The sequence below is a fragment of the Carassius gibelio genome, chromosome B21, assembly GCF_023724105.1.
Source record: "Carassius gibelio isolate Cgi1373 ecotype wild population from Czech Republic chromosome B21, carGib1.2-hapl.c, whole genome shotgun sequence".
In the NCBI taxonomy this organism is placed as follows: Eukaryota; Metazoa; Chordata; class Actinopteri; order Cypriniformes; family Cyprinidae; genus Carassius; species Carassius gibelio.
The window spans coordinates 190,962-215,937 of NC_068416.1; the positions used below are offsets into that span (position 1 = coordinate 190,962).

Genomic DNA, 24,976 nt, shown 5'->3' on the forward strand with positions numbered 1-24,976 from the left:
GTGTACTTTAAATACCCAGATAATGCACTTAATTAACAATAAATAAATAAATAAAAATAAAATGTTGAACTGTCACAGCTACATGGTGAAGGAGGAGTGGCTATCACACTCTGGTTATGAATGACAAAAATATACTTTTATATTCATACAGGTATATATTTAAACATTTGCACTTCTGTACTCTGCACAATGACAAGATTAATCTAATCTAATCTAAACCTGCAGACTGGATACACTCAATATCAATGGTCTGTCAAAAAAAAAAGAAAATAATAATAATAAATAAATCGGGCGATATTAAAGTATTCATGGATAAATGCAAGAATAAAAATGAGACCATTACCAGATTCAAATACATGAAGCGATCACTGGTATTTTTTTATTTTTTATATTCTTTCATTGCATTTATTTGTAAATTCATTCAAACTTCTCCACAAAAACCGCAAACCTCAGGGAACTGTTGAATCTGGCGTTCAAATAGAAAACATGAGCAAGAATAGAAACTGCTCAAGTAAACATTGCCAACAGAACCAGTCATTACCCTTCCTTGATTCAACCAGAACATAAAACAAAATCTCCTTGGATTTGTCAAAATAAGTTAGGCTGAGTTTTACTCCAAGCAAATGCTAATGGATGGTAACTTACAGCCTATACCTCCAGGAAAGGACAAAATCTGAGTGCAGATTTGCTCTGATCGAACATATGGGCTTGGGTTTTGGATTTGAGAGATTTCATGACTACATGGGTTGCCTACCAAGTTTAACCTGAAGACCAGTGCATCTGAGCATTCAGTCTTCTTCTTCTTCTGCTTCTTCTTCCATTTCATCAGACATGGTCATTAATTTGTCATTCAAGACAAATGAGCCACTTATACCAAGAAGATCATTGTGAACCATAAGGAAAAACTTTATGAATGTCTGTGCTTAAAATTTTTTTTAATATTTCTGTTTTGTAACAAACAGATACTTTTTGTTGCAATTTTTATGGTTGTCAAAGGACCATTGTTTATGTTTTTAAAGGAAAGGATGTGCAGTTGTTACTACTCTTATGTTATGAAGTAGCAGGTACCTAAGTCACTAAAGCTCACATTATGGTTAATGGCCTCAAAAGTAAAAGTTACTACATGCCACTTTATACAGCTTACATGATGTGCTTATGAATTATGATGAAATGAAACATACACTACAGAAAAGTTGAATGGTTATATGTTGAATGCTTTAGCCTATAAGCTGCATTAATTTGAGAAATGTTGGTCTTAGAAGAAAACTTAAAATACTGAAATTGGCATACACACGTTAAATAGCCTATTACAGATATAGTGATAATAATAGAACAACAGCCATAAATGTCCATAATTTATCTGCATGCCATATTCCCTGTTCTATTCTTGCTGTCCATAAGGGGTGAAATGTTCACTGTTTAATTTACTTATTTATACCATAAGACTGTTCTTATGGTCTTTACTACAGAAACTCAAATAAGTAGTTAGTTTTTCAGAAGTTTTTTTTTGGAAAGGAGGACATATGCTCTCCTGGTACAGTAATGGAGCGCCATCTGCTGGATAAGAACTATGTGCTGCCACATCATAAATCTCCAGAGGGGCGCTAAAATCTTCTTATATGGTTTGACTTAGCTAATAAAGGGGTAGTTCATCCAAACAATTTTGTAATTATGTCATTATTATAGTGAAAGTGTCATTCTGTTTATTTGCTTGTTTTTGGGAAAAATAAACATCAAGTTGTTCATACCAAAGACAAAAGGGACCATCCAAACTTTTATCAGTGGCAGGTGCAAACCCACTTCATCTGTCATGGTATGAAGTACATCAGAGCCCACGGCATGGTATAGTGGGATTGTACAGAGACATACTGCGATCAAGTCCATGATTATTAGAATGAGAACTGCCGGGTCTCATTCTGCATGTGCTATGCCATTATGATTTCCTAGACACAGAGTGGATTCCTATTGAAAATGTGTGGCGAGTCATGAAGAGGACAATAAGACAACAATGATCAAGGAATGTTGAGCAGGCTTATTTCAAGCAAAACTGGGCAAAAATTCCACTTGTAAAACTGCAGCAATTAGTCTCAGTTCAGAAACTATTAAAAAGGTCTAATTACAAGGAAAGGTGATGTAACTTAATCGTACATGTGCCTTGTCTCAACTTTTTTGCTATGTGCTGCAGCCATCAATATTATCAAAGTCATCATCATCATAATTTTTGTTGTTGTGTTTTCACTGATTAACTTATTTGTATTAAGTAAACGCAAAAAATAAATAAATAATAAAACAAACTGAAATAACAACAACAACAAAAATATATAATCACTGGGGTCCACACGTGGACAACTAGGTGATACATTTAAAATTAATATTTTTCATCAGATGGTGGATCAGCACCTAGAAAGGACCTCTACTGCCCTGAAAGACAGCAGAAACCAGGACAACTAGATGAGCCCCAGATACAGATCCCCTGTAAAGACCTTGTCTCAGAGGACCACCAGGACTAGACCACAGGAAACAGATGATTCTTCTACACAATCTGACTTTGCTGCAGCCTGGAATTGAACTACTGGTTTCGTCTGGTCAGAGGAGAACTGGCCCCCCAACTGAGCCTGGTTTCTCCCAAGGTTTTTCCTCCATTCTGTCACCGATGGAGTTTCGGTTCCTTGCCGCTGTCGCCTCTGGATTGCTTAGTTGGGGTCACTTCATCTACAGCGATATCATTGACTTGATTGCAAATGAATGCACAGACAGTATTTAAACTGAACAGAGATGACATAACTGAATTCAATGATGAACTGCCTTTAACTATCATTTTGCATTATCAAGACACTGTTTTCCAAATGAATGTTGTTCAGTTGCTTTGACGCAATGTATTTTGTTTAAAGCGCTATATAAATAAAGGTGACTTTGACTTTATATTAGCCTGCAAAAATAATTATAATACTTTTAATAATTAAATAGTAATACTGAGACTGAATAATTTAATAGTTCTTAAAATTCTATATATTTTTGGGTTGTGGGTATTTCTGACTTGGTGTTGGGTTGTAAGAAAATGTGCTGTCTGTATGGTTACATCCCCACAGTTAAGCCCAAATGTGTTTTATTTTTCACGCCTCAGCACTTAATATGTATATAATTTCAAAAGAGATAACTAAAGTTGCCTCTCCATTTTAAAAGGAGACCAATAGACTATAATAGATCTTGACTGGCAATTTCAGAAATTGTTTTTAGTATTATTGGGGTATAAAAGTGAACTGAACATAGTTTAATAATCTATATTTTACAGATTTCTTTGTAAACTAATTATATAAATCTATATCGTCAGTGCATCAAAGCTAGCCTGGTTCCAAGCATTTATTTATATATACCACTTAATATAACATTTATGCATACTTGTCACATGACAAAGTTGTGATTATGTAACAGTAATGTCTGCTGCCTGTCACCGCACATCGTACGATTCCGTACCATGTGACGCCACTTCCCGGGAAACGAATTTACAGATCTTACTATTGCAAAGGGGCGGGCTATGGAGGTTAACCTGGGCTGCGTTTCCCAAAAACATTATGCTAACGTTGTTTGAAAACCTTCGTGAAGCGTAAAGCACGCGAACTAATATTCATGAGCCACGCCATGACTTGTATGATTCGTTCATTGCCTAACACCCGTTACCCGTTCAGCAAATGAATTAATCCCACGGACCAAACGTAATCTTACATCACTAATATTCATGAGTAAGCCTTCACAGTAGTATGATTCGTAATTTTGCTGGCCGGCAGAGGAGGCGTTGTCCCACACTAAACGTCACCTTCATTTAATGCAGAAGCCGGCTATCCTGGAAAAGGACAAAGGTTTCCCAGTCCTGTAACACTTACTGAAAACCAGTTAATATCAGAGATTTGACTTTGCTGTTTGTGCTGAAAGTGCTTGTAAATAGGGCTGTATAAAATGATGAAGAACGGGCATCATGTGAGCAGCGCTCCGGCCTCCGCAGACTGCAGTCCGGAAAAGAGGAGGCGTACTGTCCGCGTCTGGTGCGATGGATGGTGAGTGCACTCTGGAAAGCATTTTCACTGCATTGGCATAAAAAATAAAACAAAAATAAAAATATCCAACGACTACAGTTCTGCTTACATTTAAATGAGATAATATGACGGGCTATAGACTTGACAGCCACAGCAATGCACCACATCTAATGTAAAGTCTTTATATCATCGAATGCTCAAGCAGTTTTGATGGCTTCCATTAATATTACTACCACTGTTACTAAAAATAACAATTATGAATATTTAATCATACTAGGCTATATTGTATTATATGAATATAAATAGCATGTCTACATTTTATAGTTGTGGTAAATAACACAAAAACAATAATAATTATTATGCTTATATTATTTGCTGTGCTTACATTTTTTAAAAATACAACACATACAGAGTTCACAAATTCTAATGTAACTAAAAGCTGCACACTGAAGAAAAAAAAAAAAACTCTGTCCACATTCAGAATCCTGTCTGTTATTTCACTCTAGAATGTGATTCACTAAGCAGGGATGACTTAATGTTTTAAAAAAAAAAGTATGGAGTGCTAACAAGCTTGTCATTTTATCTACTTTATGAGTATGATTTATCAGCGTTGCGATATGAGTCAATAGACATTTCTCTCTAAAAGCAGGCTTTGTCTGATTAAGTATCAGAGTTTGTGAGTTCATTTGACTGAAAAAAAATGTTTGGTGATTCATGTGCATGATGAACAGGATTATAGAGCCTTTCTCTTTCAGAATTCCAGCCATTTCTGTCCGCCTGTGTGATGTTGTTTTTTTCAAATGTTGCAGAATGTTTGGGATGCCAGAATATTAGACAGTGGATTGAACTACCAAAGAGAGGCAGTGTCAACAGTGTGCTCAGTGATTGCCCTCGACCCCGCCAGCCCAAACGTTCCCGTTCTTCACAAAAAACCCTCTATTGCGTAACAAAAGAATGTCACAGTCAGCCAGTGCCTCAGATCAAGATGCTACACTAGCTTCGCTACTGTGTTTCTTTCATTGGTTCACTTGATGCTGGGTCAGTAATTAATGCTGTGGGAGCCCCCTCCAGGTGTGACAATTGTCTGATGCATGTATAGAATCACAGCAGTTGATTCATTGGCTGATGACACTCATAGTAAATGCATTGAGTATTTGGGCTTTGGTTATGCTCAAGCTGCACTAAATGGCTCATTAAACTGCACACAATATGGTAAGTTTAAATTGAAAGTGCATCACTTGAAACTTACCTTCTTTTAGAAAAAAAGAAGGAAGATCATCTGTCCCTAGCCGCCGGGGTCTGTGGTTGCTGAGGCACCACACGTGTCTGGACTGGACTGTGACCTGTTTGTGTTTTTCACACTTGGTCCTTTTCAGGGGGCTGAGCACGGTTCGCTAGATTTTTGGTGTGTATGTGGCCGAAGTTTGCTTTAAAGTGGTTGGGAGGTGGTCTGAGTATAGTTCATTTTCAGATATTGATATGGTTTGCTATGAATGTGTGTCGTGAACACAAACTGCTCTGGGTGTGATTTTTTTTTTTCACATTTATTTTAATTTGGTCAATAGATGATTTCAAGATGCATTCCCTCCAATACTTAACATATGTTCAATATAACATTGAATTGTAAACTGAAGAATTGTTAAATTGTAAAAACATGAAATTATCATTTAAAACATTTGATACATACACTATCTTTGAATATACAGGAATAATATGGAATCAGTATTGCTGTCATGATTATGTCTTGGTTTGTTGCAGTTTTGTTTGTATGTCTTCTTTTCATTATTACTCTTTCATTTGAACTCTTTTCATTTTCACCCTTAAACCTCTACATCGTTCCCGAAACAGCATATACCCTTCCACATGTCACTTTACACAGTAACCTATGCTCGCTTTCACCATCCTGGCTATCTGTTAGGGTTTCATCTTGGCTTCCTTCCTCTGAATATTTATCATCTCTTGATGCTAACAGTGCTACTGATACTTTCTGCTCCACTCTTGTTTTGTTTAGACACTGTCTGCCGATTGTCTTCCAGGTCAGCCTGTTCCACCTCTTCTGCCCCTTGGCTATCTAATGATCTCCATAAGCATTGTAAGCTCAGAGCTGCAGAAAGAGCAAATCACAAAATCCTGCTGTACACTGAACAAAATATAATATAAATGCAAAACTTTCGTTTTTGCCCCCATTTTTCATGAGCTGAACTCAAAGATCTAAGACTTTTTCTATGTACACCAAAGACATATTTCTCTCAAATATTGTTCACATATGTGTCTAAATCTTTGTTAGTGAGCCCTTCAGTGAGCACTTTGCCGAGATAAACCATCCACCTCAGAGTTGTGGCATATCAAGACGCTGATTAGACAGCATGATTATTGCACAGGTGTGCCTTAGGCTGGCCACAAAAAAGGCTACTCTAAAATGTGCAGTTTTATTACACAGCACAATGCCACAGATGTTGCAAGTTTTGAGCGAGTGCGCAATTGGCATGATGACTGCAGGAATATCCACTAGAGCTGTTGAGAATTTGGCAGTACATCCAACTGGCCTCACAACCGCATACCACATTTAACCACACCAGCCCAGGACCTCCACATCCAGCATCTTCACCTCCAAGATCGTCTGAGACCAGCAACCCAGACAGCTGCTGCACTAATCGGTTTGCATAACCACAGAATTTTTGCGCAAACTGTCAGAAACCATCTCAGGGAAACCCATCTGCTTTCTGATGTCAACATTGTTGATCGAGTGACCCTTGGTCGCTGTGGGGTTATAGTATGGGCAGGCTTATATTATGGAAAATGAACACATGTGCACGGAGACGAGATCCTGAGGCCCTTTGCCATTCTGTCACGACCATCACCTGTTGCAGCATGATAATGCATGACCCAATCTTGCTAGGATCTCTACAAAATTCCTGGAATCTGAAAACATCCCAGTTCTTGCATGGCCAGCATACTTACCTGATATGTCACCGATTGAGCATGTTTGGCATGCTCTGGATCGGAATATACGATTCCTGACAATATCCAGCTTGATCCTATTCCATCTAATCTCCTTCAAGTAATTTATCCTGCCATTGTACCTGCAATCACTCACATCGTTAGCACATCCCTTCACACTGGTGTTTTTCCTCCAGTTTCCCTTCTTCCTTTCATTGCAAAAACTCTTGAGCTAGGTGTGTTCAAACAAGTCTCTGCCTTTCTCACACAGAACAACCTCCTGGACAGCAAACAATCTGGTTTCAGAAGTGGACATTCTACCGAGACTGCCTTGCTCTCAGTTGTTGAAGCCCTAAAACTGCACAGTCGCTTGAGTCTTACCTCCCAGGTAGGTCCTTCAAGGTATCTTGGAAAGGTGAGGTTTTCAAGTCACAACATCTAGCTACTGGGATGCCTCAGGGCTCAGTTCTTAGACCACTTCTCTTCTCAGTCTAAATGGCATCACATATGTTCTGTCATTCAGAAACATGGCTTTTATATCATTGCAATGCTGATGACACTAAACTCTACCTCTCATTCCATCCTTGTAATCCTATTGTAGCTGCTCGCATCTCAGCATGTCTAACAGACATTTCATGTTGGGTGACAGTTCATCATCTTTAACTCAACCTGGCTAAGACAGAACTGCTTGTGACAAACACATCCCTTTATAAAAAATTTACAATTCAGTATGGCTCATCAACCATAACTCCTTCAAAAAGAGCTATAAACCTTGGAGTTTTGATTGATGATAAGATGAATTTCTCAGACCACATTGCTAAAACTTCCTGCAGCTTCACTTTATACAACATTAGGAAGATCAGGCCCTTTCTTTCAGAACATGCGACACAACTCCTTGTTCAAGCTCTTGTTCTATCAAGGCTAGACTATTGCAATGCTCTCTTGGCAGGTCTTCCAGACAATTCTATCAAACCTCTACAATTCAAAAATGCTGCTGCAAGATTAATCTTTATTAATTAAAGAGCTGAAAAGAATGCATGTCACACCTTTGTTTATCTATTTGCACTGGCTGCCAGTAGCTGCTCACAAAATATTCAAGGTATTAATGGTTTACTACAAAACCACCACTGGCTCTGTAACCTTTTACCTTTCATTACTTCACAGTTACGTGCCCTCTAGAAGCTTGCGTTCTGTCCATCTCAAAGAGGCACAAAATCACTTTCACTGACTTTTTTAGTCACTAATACCTTGCTACATGTACTGCATTAAGCTAACCAAGACTTGTCATTTGCATTTACATGTTGTTCTTTTGTTAGTTTTTATTGCTTCTATTGTCCTCATTTTTAAATCACTTTGGATAAAAGCATCTGCTAAATGAATAAATGTAAATGCAAATTTAATTTTAGTCTTAGTGTCTGTACAATCCTCCTTAGTTTATTCCTTCACCTGCTTATCATTTTTCATCGAGCATCTCCTTGAATCCACAATATATGTGACAGAATAACTATCCAAAATTGATGAAGAAGATTGCTTTCTCCAGAACGGCCGGTTACTGGAGGAATATGTGGAGGGCTATCTACAACTTTACAGTGAGGCACACTTGGATGATTAGACCCTGAGAGAGCTCTTCTGGAACCAGCTCCCACTGTTGTTCCTTCACCTCGGCCTATCGGCTCCAACTTGGCTCTGCACTCTGTCTACTCTGCTATGGTCTTTCTATCACTCAGGCTCCACTGCATTCCCTCACCCCTCTGACTACACCTTGGACCTTTGTCACCCTCCAGCTGCAACCTGTAGCTAGTGTGTGGTGAACACACTGGTGTCATTGTACTGTGGATGCAATCGCATTATCCAGGCACACTGGTGGTGGTTGAGGAGAGACCTCCACATGATTGTAAAACGCGTTGAGTGTACAGCTATACACAATAAAGCACTATATAAATGCATCATTCATTCATTCATTCATTCAAAAATGTATTTATTGTTGGTTTCCTGTTGTAGCTGTATCCCTTCCAGCAAAAACCGTGAATAACACATAATTACTGTTTTTGGATTACTGTAAGGGTAGGTTTAGGGTTGGAGTAGAGGTGTAGATGTTAATACACTATAATTTGACAGGTAGCATGTTTTTTTTTTTTTTTTTGAATTCTACGAAATCTACTGATTTAATTGGAGATAACAATATCTGACAGGGTAGCACAAATCGACATAGTGTTCCCTTTTCCTGGCTCCTCCTGTTCCTGGTCTTTCATCTACCTTATGTCTTCGTCTGATGTCTCATGTCTGTCTATCTCCAAAGCCCCCTCCCACCACCACAGTTGGACTGTTGTTAATGGTGTGAAGATGTGCCTTGTGGGAGAACAGGTGTAATGACAGGATTATGTCTTGTTTATTTCTGTTTTTGTGTCTTAATTCATGCTTACTCTTTCATTTTAATCTTAATGTGTCCTTATTCGTCTCTTTAGTTACTTATGTTCACTTGTTCATCATCAAGATCCCTTGTTATCCATGTGTATATATAGTCCCTGTTCTGTTTCTTCTTTGTGTTACATGGTGTACAGTCTCCCAGAGAAAAAGAAGGTCTTCCTGTTAGACGGTACTCATTCTAGGTCAAGGCTTTTCAGTGGTGCATTTTGGCAAATGATTCCCAGATGGGCTTTAGAGTCTTTGGCATCTTCAGGAGGCATCTACAGAATCATGCTGAGGAGAATTATATGTCAAGCACAGAGTTAGTTCTGACAGGTCATGCTCAAGCTTGCACCAGCTGTGGCTCAGCTGATCCATGTCTTCCTATAGGAATACTACACCTATCATAGTTTGTAATAATTGTGCCCTTGGGATATTATGGTACTATGGGAATTTTCTATGTAGACTAATATTACTAATATTAGACCCAGCAATACTAATTATATGGGTATAAGCAACATGTTCATTGTTTAGGTTTTTTTGGTTACTACCGGTAACATGCTTCTTTAAACTTTTTTGGGATGTTATTGGCAACATGCTTGTTGTTTTAAGCTTTCTTTAAGCTTGGGTGTTGGCAATATTGGCACTCTGACAGAATTTTATAAGTGATTGGACTTAGAATATATTCTTGATTGACAATAAAAAGGGAGAAACACAAAGTGTTACATTAAAGTAAGAACACAAATCATATTCAGAGACCACAATATCACAAAGACCACAATGAAGTTTGGTTTATTGGCTTGGTCCAGAAAGCAGCCACTTACCCACCTGCATACCAATGCCAGGATTTCAGGGGTGGGGGGGTGGGGGGGACCCAAGAGCAGATACATGCTGAACCAAGGCTTTACTGACAAATAGTAACTGAAAAGACTGAGTTCTGAGCAGAAGTCCAACAGCAAGGAAAAATCAAAGGGGACTTAAAAGCCAGGCAAAGGTCCTAGTCCAGGGAAGCAGTCCAGACAGCAACCGAGCCAATTCAGAAGAAGAATGCAAAAACTTGGGTCAGAAAGAGTGATGCAGTTAAAACCCTGAAGTGCAAATTTGGACCAAAGTCAGTGGCAAACCAGAGTTGCTAATAATGAGACTGTCCAAACTAGAAACTAGGTTAGAAGAGAAATCAGAGATGAAGAAAGGTCAACACAAAGATGGCAGTCTGATGGCCTACTAATGTTGTATTACCACTCCAAATAAATAAACATGAGTGGAGAAATATATTTTTCTTTTACTTCACATCTCTCTTGTGTCATGCTTTTTTGGGTGTTAAATCATGTTGCAAATACCACTAAATTGTCTACTGCAAACCTTAGGAAATAGTGTTGCAATTTAAAAATGGTTCTCCCATATATTTTGTGTCTCTAAATAAAACTCCTGCAAATTTAGAATACAAAGCTGCAAAAACTGCTTGAAAATTTAGGCAGTAGTTATTTATAAGCAAAAGGGGGGTTATGTTTGCACAAGCTGTTAGGAAACCTGGCCCTTACTGTTTTATTGTTTTAGAGTAATACAAAAAAATTTATTACATCATTGTCTTCTAAAAAAACGAATTGTACAATTAATCAATGTTACAGAGATTTACCAGTTACTTCTGAAAATGTATTATTTATATTTCAGTAACCAGATCACTACTGGCCAAATGAATGTAAATGTTTATAATAACCATTTTACCTCAATTGAAAATCTAGGTGAATATTGTTGTGAAGTTTCTAGGTGAAAGTGTAAGTGCATCACTAAATCTGAATTGTCAGAATGCTAAAGTTCATTCACAATAAAATGTCATGTAATCCCTCCCTGACATGTTCTGACCAGGGCATAGGGCAGGAGAACGTGATGTTTGCAGCACAACAAGAATGCATTAAGTCCATGTTGAGCAATGGTAAGCACTTAGTCAGCATAAAGAGTGTGGATTACACTTCGTGACAGACAGTGAAAGCCTTTATGAAGAAAATAAAAAAGGATGTTTTGTGATTAAAGTCAAATGAAGGGCAGTTTTGTGTGTCTCATGACAGCTGTGTTAATGCAGCCATACAGAGAACCAAGTGATTTAACACGGTTTGAGTGACCTAGAATAATAAATGACCCTTGCAGCAATGCATTTTTTAATGCAAAATGATAGTTAAAGGCAGTTCATCATTGAATTCAGTGATGTCATCTCTGTTCAGTATAAATAGTGTCCGTGCATTTATTTGCAATCAAGTCAACGATATCGCTGTAGATGAAGTGTCCCCAACTAAGCAACCCAGAGGCGACAGCGGCAAGGAACCGAAACTCCATCGGTGACAGAATGGAGGAAAAACCTTGGGAGAAACCAGACTCAGTTGGGGGGCCAGTTCGCGACCCAGTAAGACACAGGAGAGGGAGAGATCCAATTGCAGGTATGATTTTAATGGGATAATCCAAAAACGAAGTCAAACAAGCCAGGGTCAAAACCATAGAACAATCCAAAATAAAATAAACAGGAAAGGGACAGGAAGGGAATAGGAAGATGAGGAATCTCGGAGGACGAGAAGACTGGGATCACGAAGGGTAAGGACTCAATCTAGACAACATGAAAAGACTGGTAAATATAGGGAGGCTAATGACAATTAAGTGAAGGCACCTGGTGCAATTAGCAGTAGTGCAATTACTGTGATGAAAGGCAAGACTAGTGGAATACTAGTGCCTACGGTGAAGTGCCTAAGGGGAAGCCCACTAGTGGACACCCAGGGAAACAGAGACTAGACAGTATGACACATTCCTGCATTTGACATTGAGAGCATAGGCAATGCAGTTTTACAAATGCTAGAAACGTGTCTTTCTAAGGAAAGATTGCGTTCAAATAGCACACCTAGGCTCCTAACTGATGACGAAGAATTGACATAGCAGCCATCAAGTCTTAGACAGTGTTCTAGGTTATTACATGCAGAGTTTTTAGGTCCTATAATTAACACCTCTGTTTTTTCAGAATTTCGCAGTAGGAAATTACTGGTCATCTAGTTTTTTATATCGACTATGCATTCCATATTTTTTTCAAAATGGTGTGTTTCACCAGGCCGTGAAGAAATATAGAGCTGAGTATCATCAGCATAACAGTGAAAACTAACACCATGTTTCCTGATGAAATCTCCCAAGGGTAACATATAAAGTGTGAAGAGTAGCGGCCCTAGTACTGAACCTTGAGGTACTCCATACTGCATACTTGTGATCGATATGATACATCTTCATTCACTGCTACGAACTGATGGCAGTCATATAAGTACAATTTAAACCATGCTAATGCACTTCCATTAATGCCAACAAAGTGTTCAAGTCTATGCAAAAGAATGTTGTGGTCAGTTGTGTCAAACGCAGCACTAAGATCCAATAAAACTAATAGAGAGATACAACCACGATCAGATGATAAGAGCAGGTCATTTGTAACTCTAAGGAGAGCAGTCTCAGTAATTTGATATGGTCTAAATCCTGACTGGAAATCCTCACATATACAATTTTTCTCTACAAAGGAATATAATTGTGAGGATACAACCTTTTCTTGTATCTTGGACAGAAAAGGAAGATTTGAGATTGGTCTATAATTAACTAGTTCTTTGGGGTCAAAGTGAGTCAATCAGTCACTAAATCTTTCATGTGTATTAGCATGTGATTCTCGTTACTATAATACTGCAAAATACTGAAATATTGTGGGAATGTGAGGAGGTGCAGAAGTTTTGGGTTAGGGTAACTCGATATGTTTCTCAATTTACTTCCTCTCCATTTCCTCTATGTCCTGTAATGTGTTTATTGAGTACTGTATGTATGAAGACAACTGCTCTTTGTCCACTAAAGAAAGAAAGCTGATGGATTTGTGTCTATTACAAGCAAGACGTTCTATTGTCCTGTACTGGAGACATACCAGTTGCTCTCAGTTTTTAGACTTTGATAAAAATGAAGATACTGAAGTTTTAGATGTGTGAAATTATTGAATGCCTGGGGTATGTTATGGGGAATGGTGTTGTTGTTGTTGTTGTTGTTGTTGTTGTTGTAAAAACTCAATAAAGATATGTTGTACAAAAAATTCAGAAATATATTACTTTAATCTACATCACCGTACATTCCAGGCAGCACAACAAATAATGTCATGATATATAAATGATGGAATACTGTTTCTATTACAGGAAAAGCAAAAATATATATATTAGATTATATTACATTATTTCCCTTGATTTTGGTGTGAAATATAACAGAACATGCTTTGTCACATTTACCCCATATATGCACAGGGTTATCAAATTTCTAGGGCTTTCAAACACCATTGTCTTCTGCATGTGATATCATTCTCCCATCTCAGTTGCTGTTTGGGTGCCTGCAAAGTACTAACTGGTTTCAGTAATAAATATTTTATGCTCATGGCTAGTGTTGCTGTAATCCTGTCTACTTAAGATACAGCAGAGTCAAGCCATTGGGTAGTTGTCGGCTTCATCATATCAATATATAAAACATATATAATTCAAAAATTTAATATATTTACTTACATATCGCTTGAGACTTACTAATATGAAAATGATCAACTTTATTTGTAGTATTACTTGTACACAATGCACATTTCTAAATATTAAGCCTAAAATGTGTTTTAATGTTACTATTAATGAGGATTGTATTATTCTTGAATAATCTTTAAATGCAAAATATTTAAAGTGTACCTGAAGTATACTTGGAATAAATCCACTTTAGCACAATCAAATATACTTAAGTATATCTTGAGTTGTACTTCCGCACAATTAAAATGCATAAAGTACAAAATGAGTTGTTTAAGACCTTAAGTACACCAGTTAACTACCAAAAGCACAGTTGCAGGGTATTTTTATTAAGTACATAAATATGTACATATATTTGTAGTATACTTAGCACAAAATAAATGTATTTAAAATATATTTTAGTGTATACTTTTTTCACTATGGGACAACCTATACCTAAATTACATCAAAGATTAAAAATAGTGCCAAACCAGAGCTATTAGTAAATTTTAAGGGAAGGACAGAGTATAAATAAGTAAAAAAAAATGAAAAGTCCATTCAATGTCACTCTGCATGGTATGGAAAGTTTCTTAGAGGGAAGCACATTAATATAAATGGTGAGCATAACAATCTGAATTGTAATCTCATTTTATTAATATATTACTATTACATGTAAAATTATATTAACAGCGAGTATGAAACAATGTTTCAGTAACTATAAAAAAAAAAAGGATTGATTTATTCATCATATATTAATCTCAAGGAACCTGTCTAACGTGTTCGGGTCGTACTGTACCTCACTTTGAATTCAGATTATGATGAATAAGTGGAAAATTTCTCATATTTAAAGTGTTGTAATGTTTTTTTTAAATTATGTATTTCAGCAATGAAAATCACCCTTGATCAAAATTTGAAAATACTCAAAAATAAAAACAAGCACAAAAGAAGTTTGTATGGAAGAAGTATAGTTATGGAATTGACATAGACAAATGGACAGTGGTCTCTATTCTGGTCTTACTGTGAAAAAGAACGTTTCCGGTTACTTAACTGTAACCTTGTTCCCTGAGAAAGCGGAACAAGATGCTGCGCTGCTCAGCGCATTGGGAAACGTCTTATTTGTGACCAGCTATGAATAATGTGTGTAACACGTCGATAGAATTGACCCGGAGGTAATATAGCCTCGGTTGATGACATCATCAGAGCGCACCCGCAACACGGGGCTATAAATAGATAAGCCACAGGTGCATCAACAGGATATTTTGTCTGAAGAGCAGTCCAGGGACATCTTGAGTACGGCAATGCAGTGCAGAATCTCGTTCCACTTTCTCAGGGAACAATGTTACAGTTAAGTAACCGGAAATATTCCCTTTCGAAAGCTACAGTCTGGACCTAAGGTTGTGCAGGTGTGCTACCAAACCACAAGAAGGCCTCAGACATTAGCTTGTGATGTTGACATGAGAGCCCGGAGTAGCATGAACATCCAAACTATAAAATCTTATGAATGTGTGCGGAGAGGACCAACCTGCCGCATCACAAACCTGTTGTAAGGGGGCACCCCTTGCTAAAGCACTAGAGGAGTCGATCCCCCCTTGTGGAGTGAGCTCTAAGACCTATAGGTGAAGCTTGACCACGTGCCTCATAAACTAAAGCAATAGCATCCCTGACCCAATGAGACATGGTCTGCCTGGTGGCAGCTGCTCCTCTGTTACCACCACCATAGCAGACGAACAGTTGCTCCGACTTACTCCACTGGATAGTGCGGTGGATGTAAGTTTGAAGAGAGTAGACTGGACATAGTCTATAAGATTGGCAAACCGAAAGAGCAGCCACATAAACCTAAAGAGTGGCGGGGCATGTGCCTGTTGATAATTTCTCTTGCATGAAGTCCAGAACTGAAGCAATATGGGAGTTGACTGGATCTACATTGTGTACCACACACCCTCTCAAAGACCCCATTTACCGGCATAACTCTGTCTGGTGGAGGAAGCCCTAGCGCTAAGAATGGTATCAATAACATACAACAAAAGCCCTATGTTCCTCAGTTGGTACCCATCAGGGGCCAAACATGAAGATTCCACAGGTTGGGCGTGGGATGGAATATCGTGCCCCCTGCCTGAGACAGAAGCTCCCTCCTCTCCAGAATCACCCATGGTGAGCCGTTGAGGCATAAATGGCTCTGTTCGGCAAACATGGCGCTATCATCAAGAGGCAAGACCTTTGTTGGCGAACTCTGGCTAGGACTCCCGGGAGCAGAGAAACAGAGGAAACGCATACAGGCGCCTTTTGGCCCAATTGTGCGCCTTCGCATCCAGACCCAGGGGGGCTGGGTGACTCAGAGAGAAGTAGAGGAACATTGCGCTGTCTGATGGGAGGTGAAGAGGTCTACTTCGTAAAATTCTTTCCAAATCCATTTCACTACCTCTGGGTGGAGTTTCCATTCCCCTGTTGGTAGTGTCTGTCTGGACAGTAAATCTGCTCCCACATTCAAACGCCCGGGAATGTAAACTGCCCCGAGTGACAGGAGCTTGTCCTGGGCCCAAAGAAAAATCTGCCTCGCTATTTTGTTCAGATTGTGTGAGTGCAGACCCCCCTGGTGATTTATATAAGAAACTGTTGCCGTGCTGTCCACCCCTACTAGGACATGACAGCCCCTCAATTGATGGAGGAAATATTTCAGAGCCAGAAATACGGCCATCAGCTCGAGACAATTGATGTGCCAATCTAGCTGATGACCCTCCCATTCCTCTTGAGCTGGATGGCTATCCAAGACCACTCCCCAGCCCATCAGGGAGGCATCCGTCTGCGACGACATGGTGCCCCTAGAGTCAGACCCAAGGCAAGGAACTGGACTCTGAGCCATAGAGATATGAGTCTGAGCCATAGCCACTTTTATTCATTTTTGAGGATTGGCTCTTGGATGAAATTCTCTGGCTTTTAGCCACAACTGAAACGGTCTCATGTGCAACAGCCCCAAAGGAATAACCGTGGATGCTGAAGCCATGAAACCTAACATCTTTTAATACTGACGAACAGTGCGATCTTGGCCTAGCCTAACCTTGCTCATGGTCTGCCGAATGGTGTCGATTCGAGTGGGAGACAGTTGTGCCCGCATCGTGATCGAATCCCAAACGATCCCGAGATAAGTCGTTGTCTGGGCCGGATGAAGAACACTTTTCTCTGTGTTGAGTCTCAACCCCAGAGAAACTAGATGAGCTAACACGATTTCTCTGTTATGTAGTGCCATCTCTTGCGATTGTGCTAGTATCAGCCAATCGTCGATGTAATTCAAAATGCAAATGCCCTGGAGTCGTAATGGAGCCAGTGCCAGTTTCACGGAAGTAGAGACCACGCCGTTGAAACGTGGAGGATAACGAATAAATTGGATCTAAAGGATAATAGGATAAACTGTATCCTATCCGTACTGTGCTTAATACCCACGCAGAAATGCCTGGCAGAAGTTTCCACGCTGCCAGACTCTCTGAAAGTGGTACCAATTTTAACACTTCCTTTTGAGGGGATGTTAGATGTTCCGTGTCTTGAATGATGGCAGGAAACACTGGAACATCTAGTATCTTGATGGAAACGACTGCCCCCCCGAAGCACAAGAAGTGGCGGGGATGGAGGGGTTTTGTGAGGGTAACGGGGTGGGGCGAAAGGCTCTCAAGCACGCCCCACCCCGTGAGGGACTACCCCCACCAGCATGAGCACCAGAGCGTCAGAGCATCAGGACTTTCTCTTCTTGTTAATGATATTCCTGATCTCTGGCTTGGGAGGTTGCTGAGCACGGCGAACCTGTCCCCAATCCCTACGAGGGGGAGCACAGTCAGCCACGCTCTGCTTTTTAAACTCCCTGGTTTTTGAAGGACTGGGGCGAGGCTGAGTGGCTGATGGCCCCTCCCCTTGAGTGCGGCGAGGAAGTAACTGAACGAACGCTTCATGTTTCTTTGCTTCCTTAAACCTGTTGACAAACATATTAATCGAATCGCCAAACAGGCCAGATGGAGAGATAGGAATGTCTAAAAGAAACAAACGTTCTTTCTCCTTAATGCCCGTCAAATTAAGCCACAGGTGCCTCTCCGTGCTGACTAAAGTTGACATAGAATGGCGGATGGCACGAGCCGTCTGCTTGGTTCCACGGAGAGACAAATCTGTGGCTTGACGAAGCTAAGCGAACGCTTCCTTGTAGATTGTACTACCCACACTAAAGTCCTTCAACAGGTCAGCCTGGTATGCCTGTAACAATGCCATAGTGTGCAGTGCAGAGCCAGCCTGACCTGCAGCTTGGTAAGCTTTACCCACTAGCGATGATGCTATTCTACAAGGTTTAGTGGGGAGAGTAGGTTTCTTAATCAAGGATGCAGATTCGGGCGAAAGATAGCTCGTGAGCGTCTCTTCAACCTGAGGCATCTCCGAAAACCCCTGCGAGCCCGTTGCTCACTCGTCACGCAGATTCCCATGAGAGCCCCTCAATGAAAAGGTGGGTGCGGTCTGGAAATTGTTCAGACGAGAGCGAAGCATCTTCACTGAGAGCAGTTCACAATGCTCGCACTCGTCTGTCTCTAAAGCCAGAACCGTGTGCTCTTCCCCCAAACAAACAAAACAGTAATCATGTGTATCCAGCTCATACATATGATGAGAGCATGGAGGAACACAACACTTACTGTTTCGTTGACTCATCCTATGAAGATCTTTAGCTGATGAAAGAATTTTCCTGCCGCACACATGCACAGAATGATCTGATGACAAAAGACCTGTTGATGCACCTGTGGCTTATCTATTTATAGCCCTGTGTTGCGGGCACGCTCTGATGACATTATCAACCGAGGCTATATTACCTCCGGGTCAATTCTATCGTCGTGTTACACACATTATTCACAGCTGGTCACGAATAAGATGTTTCCCAATGCGCTGAGCAGTGCAGCATCAACTGTAGCTTTCTCAGGGAACACAATTGTTCTGGGCCTGTTGTAATATAATGAGCTAGTTTTATAATTCTGCTATATTTACAATGCGTGATGTCAACCACATTGCTTTTATATGCTAAACTCACAGTATGTGAGATGTTAATTGTGAAGATAATAATAATAAGGTAAATTGATATATTGAATAAATAACATAGCAACCTGAGCATATATCTTGAATTAATTTGTTTGTAGGTAAAACTTTGATTGTTTGCTTTTATTTGCTTTTGAATGCTATGATATTTTTCTCAATTTATCAACTGTCTTTATCTACCTTTCTTCTGTTTTAGCTATGACATGGTCCATTATGGTCATTCCAACCAACTTCGACAAGCCAAGGCTATGGGGGACTATCTCATTGTGGGAGTGCATACTGACGGTACTCTCTCTCTCTTTCTCACACACACATACCCACATGGAAAAAACCTATATAAACATATATGTTTCAATATAGGTTTTGATATAGGTTTTTAATAAATGTGACATATATAAAATTGGCCGTTTTCCTATATTATATGTACATATATGTACATATATGCACACATATATTTACACATATATGTACACATATATATGTGCATACATATACCTATATACTGTACGTAGGTACATATATGCACGTATACATGCACCTATATGTTCACCTATAATAGTACAATTAAAATCCATAGCTGCTAGGCAACATAAATAAAAGTCCAAAATGTAGAAATGTACATTATTTATTTACTCAAGATCAATCAAATAGTACAAAACAAAAAATATAGTACAAGAACAAAAATAAGACAATAAACCTTCTAGGCAACATAAATAAAAGTCCCAAATATAGAAATGTACATTATGTATTTACAAGAACAATCAAATAGTACAAGAACAAAAATAAGACAAAAAACTGAACAGAAAAAAAAAAATCTTTATTATTCTTGGAAGGTCTGTCATGACTCGCCTCATCATCTTCCTCCTCCGCTGCCTCCTCCTCCTGCTCTTCCTCTTCCTTCCTGCACTATCCAATGATGTTTGATAGGGTGTCTGAGATTTTTATTTTTTCCTTTTTTTTTCGGCGCACACATTTTTTAGCGGATACGCATTTTCGTCCACACAGATCTGGCGTTTTGGAAGAGTGAAATGGATGTTTTGAAACCGAGGGAAAAAATAAAATAAAAGAAGTCTCCATGTGGATGAGGCCGAAGAAGTAACGGGTACTTACGGTTATGGATAGAAATGTAGCGGAGTAAAGAGTACAATATTTGCCTCTCAAATGTACTTGAGTAAAGTCATGAGTACTCCCCAAAAATGATACTCGAGTAAAGTACAGATCCCTCAAAATTGTACTTAAGTACTGTTCTCAAGTAAATGTACTCCGTTACTGTCCGGCTCTGTATATCATGTTAATATATTGCCATAGTTAAATTCCATAACATGCCAATTACATGTGATCCCAATTTCACATGTACGCACATACATAAGTTCTTGCATAATTTTTTTAGTTAATTCTTAGTTTTTGCCTTGTTATTAAAAAAAATGAGCTAGGCATCATGTATGACAGTCAAAAATGGGATATTAGCTACAAAATGACCAGATCCTGCCATTAGCTATATAGAAGACATATCTTGTATGTATAGGACTTATATGTGGATATGAAGAAGCAATACAGGATACCTATATTTCCTATATATGCACAAATATGCACCTTAATTTTACATATATGTGACACATATACGCATATATACAGTATATATACGCATATATGCAGCATATATGTGCATATATGCAGCATATAGGTTTCATATATCCACATATATCCACATATAGGTTCTTTCCATGTGGGTACACACACAAATTCAATATAAACAACAAACAACACTGTAACACAAGTGTAACACATTGACAAAATTGAATGAACCAATTTGGGGAGTGGGATTAGACTTTACATAGGATAATTTACATGTTTACTTTTGTGATGAAAGATTTACAAGAGTTGCATAAATTGCATAGACAACAGGCTTTTCGATCATTAACTGATAATTTTGTTTAAGCTTGCACAGATGAGAGCTGACATGAGATTGTGACCATGATTTCACCAAGTACAACATGTTCCTGGATCAACATCCTTATTGATCGTGGAAATCGAGCATCGCGTTAGTTCAGTCAGGCCATGTTAGTCACGCTTGCATCAGCTGACAGTCAGCTGTTCCTGACGTGAACCAATCCAGTCTTGACACCTATCACCTGCGGTCTATTTAAATTCCCATTATTCAGTGTCACTTCCATCGCATTGCTGCTTGCAATTAACACCCTCCTCCAACCCCAAATCCACCAACTGAACCTGTAATCCGATCTAACTTGTTCTTTCTTTACAGTGTCTTCATTGGAAGCAGTCTCTATAACATTTTCTTTACAACCCATGTAATTGTGAATTGTAATTATATATGCTTATAATGGTTCTGTTCTGTACCCCAGGGGGGGTTGTCTTGCTGCTCTCCCCGCTCTGTCAATGCATGGCTGCATGGACAGGCGTGTGGAGTGTTGCCCAGAACATAACCATACCGCCAACACTAACTGTATGCAATTATAATTGTCATAAATATACTTGACGGAAGTGGTCCTGATTGAACAACATTTCAATTACTTTTCCGGAAATATCTGTTTTAGGCTTACAATTAGGGTTAGGTGCTTCTACACCCTTGTTAATTAGCATAATTTAGGAATAAATTATTGGTAGGGTTAGGTTTAGGGGTAGGGATTGGGTTTAAGTCTATATTTCTGGACAGTAATGTTGATCCAGGATCAACAAAAGATGTTGATCCAGGAACATGTATTGCTTGGCGAAATAACAGTGACCGACATGAGACGTGGAAAAAAGGCCTGACTGAAATAAGTTTCTACTGATTTAGAATTTTCATGTTAGAATATAGATGGGTCATGATGGGGTCTTTAAGGCTTATCTCTTTCAAAAGTATCTTATATTACAGTACACACTGGCCTGAAGTGAAGTGATGGAGAGAAGGGAATAGAATCAGGAAAGGTCCTTGAGTCAGAATTTAAATTTAGGTCATTCAAAGTGCAACCAAACTAAATGTCTTAGCATTGCCCGGCTCTGAAGTTATCAGGCAGAAAAGTGCTCAGGCAGGCATGGGTAAGAATCCAGATCAGTCCATGGCTAATCAAATCTCAGGAATTAGGTGAGAATCACGTTCAGTTAGGGAGAGAGATCATGCGAGGGGCAGAAAGCACCAACAAGGGACTCAGAAGGTCATCAACATAAGAGCAGTCCAAAACTGGTGGGTTCTAGAGGGAAACAGGTAACCGCAAACTGGGCAAAAAAGAAATACATGAGCAAAAGAAAAAAAGAGAGAAGTTAAAGAGAAGTTAATCATTGAATTCACAGACTGGACAAGATAACAGCTAGTTGAAAACCACTACTGTAGATGAAGATTGTAGACATACTTCAAGACTGAAGACTATGTTTCTTCTAAAAGTGCTTAATCAGAAATTATTTTTTGACGTTGAACCAAGAAACCTTTAACCAAGAAACAAATAACAGAAGATGGAAATGAAGTATACTGATTCTAATGTCTCTCTTTTCATCCAGAGGAGATCTCTAAGCACAAAGGTCCTCCAGTGTTCACCCAAGCTGAGAGATATAAGATGGTGCGAGCAATCAAGTGGGTCGATGAGATCGTGGAAGGAGCTCCATATGTTACTACGCTTGAGACTCTGGACAAATATTGTTGCGATTTCTGTGTTCATGGAGGTCAGAGCCCAAACATAATAACCATGTCTAAACTGTGCTACAACATTGTTTTTTTTTTTTTTTTCTTTTTTTTTTTTTTAGGGACAGTGCACAATTTAGACAATTGCACCAGAGTTAGCTAACAGCTAACTTGCATCTGTTGTCCCTGGGCAGGTAGACAAAACACAAAAAAAAAACTCAAAACAACCACTGAACAACAAATACACTACATAGATTTACAAAAATACATATTATCCATCAATTCAAACTTGATAAAAATGGTTTGATATACACCAAATACAGAAAATACAATGCAATCATTAGTGGCGACACTCTTGTGCTAATTTTAGCCAAATTTTGAGGCTGGCTTTAAATACTGCTAAACTTCCTGAGTTTCTAATGTTTGTGGGTATTGAATTCCACTTTTTCACTACTTTAACAGAGAAGACGGATTGCCCAATTGTTGTCTTTCTAAAATGCGTTACCAAATCACCCCTAGTTGATGCTCTAGTTCTACTGGCACTGCCACTGCCAGATAAAACTATGCATCCTGTAAGAGGAGGGGGTGCAAGATCATGAATAACTTTAAACATTAGACATACATCTGAATAAAATAAGAAATTATCAAAATTGAGAAAATTATATTTTTTCAGAATATTACAATGATGATAATCCTTAGGTTTTTTTGTCTAATACTTTTAAAATGTGTTTATAAAGTGAATAAATAGGCTTGAGCGTAGTCGCTCCTGCCTTTGACCAGGTTGTTATACAGTAAGACAAATGGGGAAAAATCATTGTGTGTACAAAAAGGTTTGCAGCAGACAGTGACAAATTATGTCTAATACTCTTAAAATTGTTTAGATTAAACTTAACAGTCTTGATGACCTTACTAACTTGTTTTTGGAAGGTCAAATTTGTATCAATTATGATGCCTAAATATTTAACATGTGTCACAGATGTAATGACTTCACCGTTAATTAAAATAACAGGATTAACTGAGTTATTAATCCTCACTGTAAAATACATGCCAACTGTTTTACTTAGATTAAGGGTCAAACATGAATTTGCCAGCCAATCCGACATCTTACTCATCGAAGCTGTCAGTTTGGCTGCAGCGTGTTCTTTAGATCTTGCATGGGTAAAAATCACAGAGTCATCAGCATACATCTGGACGTTAACATCTGGACATGTTTGAGGGAGGTCATATATATATATACAAAATAAAAGAGGTCCTAAAATAGACCCTTGAGGGACCCCTGAAATGCAGTTTGCAAATGAGGAACACTTATCACCCACTTTTGTACATTGTTTTCTGTTATTCAAATAGGATTCCATCCAGGAATAGCAAAAACAGTCCTTGGTGATGATTCAGTTAACCATGACTCTGAGATAAAAATAAAATCTAAATTGGAGTCTATCAGCAAACCTTCAAGTTGCTCAGTTTTTGACACAATGCTTCTGAAATTCAAATGTCCACCAAGCAATCCTTTAGGTTTGAGTCGTTTGTCCCTCAAGGCTATAAAAGCCTTGTGGGTATTAAAGTCAGTATGAATATGAGACCCACAGGACCATGACGTTTTGGATTACTGGATTGACCAGATTAAATACACTGTAAAAAATAAGTGTAATTTTAACTGTAAAATTTTGTAAAAATGCTACGGAAAAAAACTGATAATAGGTTAACAGTAAGTTCCCGTACTATATACAGGGAAAAACTGTAAAAGATCTAACAAAGCATTTAATGTAAATTTACAGTAAAATTCTGTTAATTATACAGCTTTTAGAAGTAAAAAAAGAACAAATCAATGTATAATTTACAGTCTAAAACTGTAAACTGATATTCCCAGAATTCCCTGCGTGACACTCCACGTTTGAAAGTATTTTGTTTAAATAATCATGTTTTTAAATAGTTCTTGTTATCAGTTATGTACATTTGAGCTTTATGTTACATCTTCTGTTGCTTAATGAAAGTTTTTTGCATTATTTAAGTATCACGTGTGTTACCATGATGGTGTTTTGTGTTTCCATAAATGTGCACCTTCTATATGTTAATATATACTTCTGCTTGTGGTGAAGCTACTTGTGATGAGCTTTGATACTTCATGTGGCTTTCTCTTATACAGTACCATCTTTATTATTATGGTGGTTGTCAGTATTTTCAAGGTACAAAACAGATTTAATTTTGTGTGTTGTTGAATTTACTGGTTTATATTCACATTTTCTTGTTTGTAAATTACAGCTTTATATTGTAAAATTAACAGTTTTTGACGTAAATGTGTTTACAGTTTTCTGTATTTTTACAAAATTATTCTGGCAACCACAGCTGCCAAAAAGTTTTTGTAAAAACAACAAGAAATTTTTTACAGTGTACATACATAC

General features: G+C 38.5%; 1 protein-coding gene across 2 annotated transcripts in view; it reads left to right on the top strand.

Moving 5' to 3' along the window:
• Window positions 1-3,778: 3,778 nt before the first annotated feature.
• Window positions 3,779-24,976, top strand: part of LOC127986417 (ethanolamine-phosphate cytidylyltransferase) — a 29,808-nt gene continuing 8,610 nt past the window's right edge. The window contains exons 1-4 of one of the 2 annotated variants that reach the window (XM_052588660.1): window positions 3,779-4,052; window positions 7,243-7,359; window positions 19,158-19,246; window positions 22,457-22,618. In XM_052588660.1, coding sequence (XP_052444620.1) covers window positions 19,165-19,246; window positions 22,457-22,618 — 244 coding nt within the window. In that variant the 5' untranslated portion in view covers window positions 3,779-4,052; window positions 7,243-7,359; window positions 19,158-19,164. The remainder of the gene's footprint in view (window positions 4,053-7,242; window positions 7,360-19,157; window positions 19,247-22,456; window positions 22,619-24,976) is intronic. The other variant, XM_052588659.1, reaches the window with a different exon arrangement.